Source organism: Adiantum capillus-veneris, chromosome 4 (assembly GCF_014529385.1).
Source record: "Adiantum capillus-veneris isolate H3 chromosome 4, ASM1452938v2, whole genome shotgun sequence".
Taxonomy (NCBI): Eukaryota; Viridiplantae; Streptophyta; class Polypodiopsida; order Polypodiales; family Pteridaceae; genus Adiantum; species Adiantum capillus-veneris.
This window is the reverse complement of record NC_140934.1, coordinates 157305690-157315191: the sequence shown is the minus strand read 5'-3', so window position 1 is coordinate 157315191 and position 9502 is coordinate 157305690. Positions and strand designations below refer to the sequence as shown.

At 42.4% G+C, this 9502-nt stretch overlaps 1 protein-coding gene across 2 annotated transcripts; it reads right to left on the bottom strand.

Moving 5' to 3' along the window:
• Positions 1 to 2627: 2627 nt before the first annotated feature.
• On the bottom strand, positions 2628 to 6909 carry LOC147460204 (protein TIFY 6a-like). 2 transcript variants are annotated; one of them, XM_086511294.1, is made up of 9 exons: positions 6714 to 6909; positions 5253 to 5487; positions 4767 to 4909; positions 4286 to 4455; positions 4102 to 4201; positions 3988 to 4018; positions 3682 to 3906; positions 3546 to 3603; positions 2628 to 3090 (listed from the first exon to the last, which is right to left on the bottom strand). In XM_086511294.1, exons 2-9 carry the CDS (start codon positions 5440 to 5442, stop codon positions 2880 to 2882), a joined length of 1128 nt encoding a protein of 375 aa, XP_086367420.1. In that variant the 5' UTR covers positions 5443 to 5487; positions 6714 to 6909; the 3' UTR covers positions 2628 to 2879. The 2 variants fall into 2 exon arrangements, with proteins under 2 accessions (XP_086367420.1, XP_086367419.1); XM_086511293.1 differs by having other exon boundaries at positions 3682 to 4018; positions 6714 to 6907.
• Between the last annotated feature and the right edge of the window lie 2593 nt (positions 6910 to 9502).

Genomic DNA, 9502 nt, shown 5'->3' with positions numbered 1-9502 from the left:
ATAGTCTGGATCTGCCTAGGTGCTGGTTCCAGATCCCTTTGGGTATCTTCTACCAAACTCCTTAATTGCTTGACTCGCTCGATCTCCTCTATAGGGTTTGGATAAGTTCCTATCTTCTTCTTGGATCCTGGCCATTGTGGCTCATGAAGATCTTCCTTGTTGGTTTCTATCTTAGTGCTCGTTTTGGTCTCCATGGTTTCACCTGAATTAGAATCCTCTTCAGCGTCCTTCATATATACGGGGTCGTCACGAGTCCCTATGTTGGTCTTTGAACTTGGGTCTGACTTCGCTGCTTTTTGCGATCTCTTCCTTCGTGTTTTCTTCTTTTTCTGAGATTGGGAAATGGATGTCGTGTCTCTTTCCTCAAGAATATAATTTTGTTTTTGGAGCATCTATCATGAGTACGTTTACTAGTACCACTAGTGTACTTTGTGATGGCTCCTCGATAACTTCAATCAAGTTTAATGGTGTGATCTTCGGTGCATTTTGACTATTTGGATATTGGGCAATCAAATGATCTATGCCGCATCGATTACACATGAGTATTGGCATTGTAGATATACTCACTTGATTGGTTTGCATTAGTGTGGCATTCTTTTGTAGCCTAATAGGACACTCGGCTACACGATGTGGACCTCCACACTCGTAACATTGAAGAGGTGGTCTCTCTAAGACTCTTGAATGGCCTTGGTAAGATCTGCTAAAGTCATCTCAGATATCTTTGGCTCCTTAGCAATAAGCTTTAGGGTCATTGGCTGATGCCCTAATGCTTGTGAGCTAATAGATTTAGGCTCAACAAACACTCTTTCTCCTTGAATCATTAAATTATCCTCCAATTGGATCGCATTGGTGGTGATTGCTTCCCAAGTGGTGATACCTCTAATGAATAGACCATTGTAGATATCCTCATGTAGTAAACCCTTAATGAATCTATCAAACAATTGATTATTATTAAAGCGCTCATTTGGATTACAACGAGAATTCAAATGCTTCAAGCGACTACAGGCATTGAGGACGTTGCCTCACAAAGTTTGAGCTTCACACAGACATCTTGGAGATTTGGTCAAGATGCCAATTGATAAGACGCGGGCATTGAGGGCACTGACACAGACAACTTGGAGATATGGTCAGCAAGACCTTTGCTAATGAGAGTGTTCCCGAGGGTGAGACCAAGGATACAGACAACCTAAAATACGTTTTTGGCATGCTAAAACACACCTTAGAGAAGAAGACAGATGGACACACATTCTTTTGTGTGTATTTTCAGCTTGCAAAAGTATTCCTCTAAAATAAGACATACATGAAGACCAAGGATGCAGACAACCTAAAATACATTTTTGGCATGCTGAAACATGCCTTAGAGGAGAAGAGAGATAGGCATACATTCCTTTGTGTGTATATTCAGCGTGTAAATTATATTCCTCTAAGATCAACCATGTGATTCTTCACCTTATCGCGAGTATCAATAGGTAGTGTGTTTACGGAGCCGTATGCATGCTAAATTTCAGTGAGGCTTGCAGATAGTTTCACCCTTGGCAAGTATTTGAAGCATTTGAAATGCATTCAGCGCGAGGAGAGATTGGCAACATCATCAGCAACATTCCTTCGGGGTGATTTGCTTGAGATACTTGAATTTCTTGTTCTCACAAGTAAAAGACCTACAGGAGTAAGTGAAACTATGTGAAGAGGCACTTTGCCATTCTTTTATTACAATTAAAAAGGACTCTGACGAGGCTCTTAAATGGAAGGACCCAATCGACAAACTAAAAAACCAAAGAAGACTTCAATGCTTCACATCCAAAAGTCAAATGTACTCCTCTCTCCCCTTCTTCAGTGAGGCTTGTTTTAGAAAGCCAACAAGTGTATCACACAAAAATTTAATGTTGCCTCATTTCCAATACTATAGAGAACTGGCTTAAGATTTTTCAACTCACATCAAGCAGAGTTGGCCTTGTGATAAAGACGAGGGGCTTTATGCGCACTCACTATGTCTCAGCCCTTGCGACATGTGGGTGGTGGGCATGTGGGCACAATCCTATAAAATTATCGGATACAAAGCATCAGATTGCAAAAAGAAAAATGATCTTCCAACTCACAGAACCTCAGCTGTTGTTTGACAAAGCAACAACACAATCTAGCTAGTTGTGCACCCCTCGCAATCAAAATTCCTACATAAATTCCAGAGCATGAACTAAAACACCGGCGTTGGAAGTGCGTTTACATACATCACAGGTAGACTGCTTTGAAGTCCCAATATAGCTTCTGGGTTCTACCTTCCTTGACCTTAACCTGCAACTAGGGTATGTTTCCATCATGAAACACTGCTTTTGACAGAAGGGAGGCTCTACTCCTGCACCAGGTGGCTCGAAGAGAGCTATCACACGCTCCGTAAAATTTCCCGAGCTGATTTCCTTGCTGAAAATCCAACAAGCACAAAATGCATAGAGAAAGACCAAACATGCATTTTAGGTTCCGCTGATCTGGTGTGAGGCTATAAGAACAGTACAAAATGTCATCATCTACAAGTGTTTTTGTCACCCACATCACAAATTCATCTTGTAGTCTTACTGTGGGTGGTACATTACAAAGTTCAAAACGATATCTTAGCAAGAAGAAAAACGCAGATCGAACAAGTTCAAAGGCACCAATTCTCGAGATGAAAGGGCAGTGTACAAGCGAAGCTATTGTTAACAAAATAGGTTCTGTTAATAATGTGAATAATAAACAGCCCCGCAGAGAATCAGTGTTTAAGCTAGATAACTAGAACCGTGGAGCCTTTTGTCCAATAACCATTATGTTGCTGGGCGAACATGTTCCAAACATTTGACATAGGATCAAAATGTATTAGTTTACAATATATATTGTTTGGATAGATCACTCTATACTGACACAATTTTCGTATCCTCTTTCACAACCATATCAGAAGAATATTCAGGCAGCTTTTCCATCCAGCTCGGCAGAGAAATTTTCTTCTTTTCATCACTATTGCTATACGACCCATACGGAGCAATGTCGTTTGAGCTTGAAAACCTCTCCTCAGGCAATGATGAATCTGCTTGCTTCAATGGATATGGCGATTTGGTAAGCACCCTAACAACACACAAAGCGGCAAGTAAGCATCATAACCCTAGGATTTGACACATGCATGAGAGAGAGAGAGAGAGAGATAGAGAGAGAGAGAGAGAGAGAACAGAATTTTGAATGTCATAGGAATGATCCAAAGAACCTCAAAGACCACAAAGATCTATCCGACGAGTCTTGATCTCAAGACCTGTTAATCAAGCAGGAGCTGCGATAACTAATCTACCACACTTAGGTGATAGAAAGGCTATTCCAATTTCCTCTTCTTATTCTCCCTCACACACACCACCCATGAGAAGAGTTTTTTACATCGTGGGAAAAATCTTTAGAGATCTCAAAAAATTCACCCGGCGAGCCTTGAAATCAAGACCTGCTCAGTGTTAATCAAGAGAACTGATATATATATATATATATATATATATATAGAGAGAGAGAGAGAGAGAGAGAGAGTGTTTGCATCCTACCTTTCTCTCCGCTTTTCAAGGAATCGTGCCAAAGATGCTTTTCTTGCTTGAGGTAAAGCTGCATTAAGGCATAAGCACCATGATAAGAGCTAAGAATCTGGGACCTGTGCACTACAGGCAGAGACAAAACGCATACCAGTCGGAACAACAGGTTGGTCTTGACTCGGAGAAGCAGGAACACCAGGACGCCCGAAGTCGAGCTGCATGCTCGCACTCCCAAAACCAACTTGATTGGGGTTTGCTTGGCTGTTATCAATGTTATAGCCATTTCGCTGGTCCATCTGGATTCTACTTGGCAGGTTAATTGCGCCCACGTTAGGCACACTTGAAGAGGGCATCACCTTGTTAACTGCACTAGGGCCTGGCATACTCGAAGATGTCATTGCCAAATTTATTGCACTGCCATTAGCAGTACCTGCGGAGGACAAGCATTGCAAATTACCAGTACTCGCCAGGAACATGATCGCTTGCGCCTAAAAAGCAAAGCCAAGCACACAAATTAATACAAAGATTCCAATTGTACAGTAGCTAATCATTTTTATGGATCATTCTTCACCTTTTCTGCTGTAATGTCGTTGAAAACGTTTACATTGCCCCCATAGAAAATAGTGAGAGGAGCAGAGTCGTTCTTCTCTGTGGGTTCAGGTGCAGGCATCCTATCAGAAGATGACAGAAGAAATCTTAAGAAAACTGTTTTCGCAATCAACAATACAACCTCATAGATGTTTAACATTAAACACCTTTGTACAGTCTCCACAAAACCTGCAGGTGCATGGGAATTTTGAGTAGGTAAACACTGGGCATTCTTGGGTAACAGCCCTCCAAAACTGCCAACCACCTGTGTTTTAGGGCCAACTTCATCACCTGTAGTAGGAGAGCGTTTGATAAAAGGATCTGCCCGCCACCATGCCTTCCAAAGAGAAAACCAAACACTCAAGACTTTACAAATGCATTTTTCTTACGATTAGAACACCTTTTATTCCAGAAACATTACAAGTATTGTCTTTGTTTTAATGCCGTGTATCCATCAAAATAAATCAATGACACTGTGAATTGGGTGCAAACAAATTTAGAGTGGAGATGATTAATTTTCAACATAGAATGGAGTTTCTATGTACCTAGAAACAGCAACCAATATTCAAGAAGTCCTTTTGGGCCTCATAAACCTCTTTTGATTGTTGTGAGAATAAATGAAAAACAAATGTTTGTTAGATCTTGCACCTGCACAGGATGTGGAAGAGGCATGAATGTTCGTTCAGGTGCACTCTCTGCACTCTGCTCAATAAGCTTGTCCTCATGCACATACCCCGAAGAAAGAAGGTGTTGAAAGCTTGAACCATTGCTCCAAAGAGGATGTTTTAAACCTATCAAAAAATAAAGCCTTGCAAGATTAAAAACGTGCCCATTCAATCCTCACTTTTGTAGGATGCCAGCAAGACAATGCCAAATGCATGGAAACATGGACTGGCGTGTCTAGGCACTGCTCAACATCTGATCTGGCTTTTTACATCTCAAACTGAGGGAGAAGGAGTCTCTTCATCCTCTTGCCCATATTATTAAATGGGGTCTAGACCTCTAAATTAGACACTATACATAAAACTAGGTTTGTTTTGACAATTGTGTGCTCCTTTATCGAATACATTCACATTACAAAACTCAAACCTTCTGTGGAAAAACTACTTAAGTATTGAAATGAGTTCACATTACCTGTAAAAGCCATGTTATTGTAAAGAATGCCATTGTTGATGGAGGCTGGTGGTCCATTTAGGTGACCCAAATCACCTTCGTGAAGCTTCACAGGCATGCCACCATCCTTGCTTTCACCCCTCTCCTGCACGTCTCCCATCTTGCCAAGCCCCATAAAATCCCTAGCAACAAATTGCTGCTCATGTGCCATTTTTGTGTCAGCTTCAGTGAAAACTATGAGGTCCGGATGTCAACCCTGTAAAAAATATTACAAGGATTAATTCATGATCTTCAACAAGAAGATCTACCTACAGGAATCTCACCAAATCCAACCCACTAAAACCAGACCTCCAAACGCCTTGAGTCTGTCGTGTATGCTATGTTTCAAAAACAAATTTCATCTACAGAAAAATAATTCCACCATATCATAATTAACCCTCAATTTTAGAGGCTTCTCCCTGACTTTGATAATTGGAATACTCTTACACGATGGCAACTAACCCTGATCTTGGAAACAAGCATAAGGAGAAGTGAAATGAAAGCATTTTTCTAATGAGAGGAATCCATTTGATCCAAAGTATGTTCTTCGATGCAGAGTTTTTCTTTGAACAATCCCATTTTTTTAATGAGAGGAATCCATTTGATCCAAAGTATGGGCTTTGATGCAGAGTTCCTCTTTGAATAATCCCATGGCTGTCTTCACGCCACTTCTTGATGTGAAAATTTGCACTCTCTAACTACGCATGACAAGTTGTGTTGCAGCTATGAAGGAGGTAGAATTGTTCAAAGTCTTGATTTTTTGGCAAGTCCTGAAAGAGGCATCGAGATTCTCAAAAGACTAAGTCTCGCAGTTTTAAGCAGTAGGTCTCTAACAGAGGTATTTTCACACGACTAGCTCTGACACTGCCTATCAGAATTGCAATTATATTACACTCCACTTCTTTCAGCCCTGCCAAAGGAAAGCCACTTCGCACACCACGTAGACCCTTTTTGAGATGGACATATAACAAATTCTACAGATCATCAAAATAGCCAATGACCCTGCAAAGCAGGGTATGACCCATTCCTATTGCCTTACTCAGAAACACGACCTTGGACCTCCCTCTTCAAAGTGATATCCATGGCACCCACCATGCGACAAATTTTTCAAAGAGATCATGACCGACAGCATATGATAGGATTGCAGAAAATGTAAACCAGCCTCACTACCGTCTTTGACCGTTTAGGGGATGCTGCTAACATACAAGAGACCGCAGAAACAGGATCAGCCCCCAGTAAGCTATGCCAAGACTCATTCCACTACTAAATCACAGAAGATTCACGAGAACGTGATCTCTGCTATTTCGAATTTTGAGAGAGTATTCATACACACCGCAACAGCCATTACACAACCATGGAGAACCCAGAGGCGAATCTGAACCCAAAATGCTGAAAAGGAGCTTGAGAAGAAAGATTCACAGCAGCAGCAGCAAATAAGTGTACCTGGGTTAGCGTTAGAGAAGCACCATGAGAGCTCTCCTCGCTCTTTTTCTCTCTGTATTTGCTGCAATTAGGGTTTGTAAAACGTCAGAAAGCTGCAGGCAGCAGGAAATCTGCGTTGTCGTTGCTACAAAGATGGACCAGGCGAGAAGCAGACGCTTGTGAAATGAAGAAGAACCCAGTAACCGGCCCACTGCCTATGACCGGTTGTCCTGCCCACATGGGTTGGGCCCAAGGGCCAAGGAAGCCCTGACAGCTGGATGCTGTAGCAAGAGCACGTGCTTCTTTTTCGCATTAACGTGCTGGGCTGCTTTTTACCAGCAATACCGGTCGCCAGGTTCACGGCCTTTTCCATCACGTGGGTTCTTTTTTTGGCCGGCCCAAAGGGCAAAGGCTATAGAGACGCCTTCTCTTTTTGCTGACTAAAATGTTTTGATTTTTTATAATTCATTTTCTGAATTTTTACGGAGAAGCAGTTCTTGATATGATTAAAATGGTTGGGTGGGTGGCCGTTACTCATCAAGATAGGATCCTAAGAGGTTGGTAAAGCTAAGGCTTTGTGAGGTGTACTACATTCATTGGTTGCTTTTAGATAAGTGAAGTGATGGGGTGTCGTCGTGGCGCCTACGTTTTCTCCCTTCTTTAAATGAAGGCTGTGAGTCGTGAGTCCTCGGGTTGTGGGGTGAGGTGATGTGCTTCATAAAGTCTCCAGCTATGTGCGCGGGTTGTGCACCTCGAGGTGAGGGCACTTGAGTGTGAGTTAGGGTTGGGTTTTGCGTGTCGTTTGGTGATGGGAGGGTAACGCGGGGATTCTTCTGCGTTGTGACCTGCACTGCAAGGTGCATGGTTGCAAGGGCGGGCCAGGCAATGCAAGGTGCATTGTTGCAACGGCGGGCCAGGCGATGCTTTCGCCTACGTCCTGTTTGCTGCTGCCGTGCCTATGCCGCCTGCGCGCTAGTGGCACGCGCCTTACCAAATACCAAATTTCTCTTTCGGTCGAGGTGGTGTCCCGACACAGCTCCGAGGGCGGCCCAGGGAAACGCAGCACCTGCGCATTTACGAACTGCGGTTTTCGCCAGGGCAGCAGTGCTCCTTGAGGGCGGGGCAGCACCTGCGTGGTTACCAAATGGGAATTTCGGTAGGGCAGCAGTGCTCCTTGAGGGCGGGGCAGCACCTACGCGGTTACCAAATGGGGCTTTTCGGCAGGGTAGCAGTGCTCGTTGAGGGCGGCACCAGAGCCTGGTTAACCTTCTGCTGATAACCTGCTCCGACTGTGCATGTCCAATGGGGGGTGCCTGCATTTGTAAGCTTGTCATATGTATGTGTTTTTCTTGATCTCTGCGGGTAAAAGAATGGCTATGGGGTGCATTTTTATTTTCTGATTTTCTTTGAGGTTTTGGGCCTTTTATTTGGGGGGTGGGGGGGTTGTCACGAGCTTGGAGCGCCTTCAAAGGTGGAGAAGGGAATCACGGGCAGCTGTGAGCTTGTGTCGGTTGGTTTGCTCGCTTGAGCGAAGCCTTTTCTGTATTCTGAGTGCTTGTGCGAGAGTCAAGAGCGGCAATGTGTGTTGAGTTTTGGCCTCAACAGTCAGCACTCATTGTGTGGGGTGGGTGAGTGCGCGTGCGCTCTGATGCATTTAATTTCAGCATGTGTGGTCAAACATCTTCGTGTGCTCGTCGCGATGGCAGTTGTGGTATTGAAGCCCCCAACAGAGGATGCTTAATGGGCTGCCAAGTGCTTTTCTGCGCTGTTTTGACAGAGGGTCCCATGGTTTCGTCTCCATGGCAGTTTTGGTTTTGAAGCCCCCAACTGAGCCTGCTTAATGAGCTGAAAATGGAGGAGCTTCTGAATGTTGGAAGTTGATAGAGCAACCCACCCTCACCGCTTCACCACAAATGCGAATTCTTCATCGAGGATGATGATGTCGGAGCTTTTCTTTACAACTCCTGTTTATTAGGATCCATTGAAAGGTCTATGTCTGTATTATTGAATGGACTGACATTTGCAAATGGCCCTTCAATTGTGTGTGTGTATATCTGTGCTCGTCTATTGTGCATGTTATGTAACTTTTTTGTTTGACTATCGAGCAGAATGTGGTCGTCTATTGTTGATGTTATGTACTGCTGTTTTGTTTCATTATCGAGCAAACTTTACATGCAAATTGCGGTTACAGCTTGTATTTTGGGTTAAGTCATGTTTTATCATATGCCATCTTGAAAATAATGAAGCCAGTAGGGTGTTATATTCGACTAATTTAATTGGTTACAGTAATTGAATGTTAGGCTGCCATTGCATTCAAATTATCAAATTTATTCTTGTTTTTATTAGATTATTGTAAACTTCAATTCAGTGTGTAAAATTTTATTTTGTATTAAAGTTTTCTTTATTAAATAATTATTTGAACAATAATTGTTTCTTGAAAAAAGAAATGGCTCCAATCATTATTCACTAGCTTCACGCTTCGATTAACTTAATGAAATGATTTTTTAGGAAAAAGAATTTTTTATAGTGGTACTTTAATTTTTATAAGATAATTTTTTAAAAAAAATGTCATGATTGTTTTGTAAGCCTCATAAAGGCATTATTTAAAGACCAAGATATTTATTGGTATGCATGAACGTGAACGCTTTTAACTTTACTCTCCTAACTCTCTTTATAAGCTTCCTAAAGCCACAACTCTTTCTACCCATTGCTCTACCTAGTAAACTCTCTATATTTCTCAGTATGAGCTAGCTAGCTTATCTCTCTCGAAGGTTGAATATCAACCTGCTGCTTACGAGCTCAACATAACC

What these genes read in the sequence shown, in the direction of transcription:
- LOC147460204 (XM_086511293.1), bottom strand. Translation starts at nt 5,442, where the DNA reads ATGGCACATGAGCAGCAATTTGTTGCTAGGGATTTTATGGGGCTTGGC. An exon ending in CTCTTCCACATCCTGTGCAG is followed by an intron (nt 4,456 to 4,766) that starts GTGCAAGATCTA and finishes TCTCTTTGGAAG; the next exon opens with GCATGGTGGCGGGCAGATCC. An exon ending in CCAACCTGTTGTTCCGACTG is followed by an intron (nt 3,604 to 3,681) that starts GTATGCGTTTTG and finishes GCCTTAATGCAG; the next exon opens with CTTTACCTCAAGCAAGAAAA.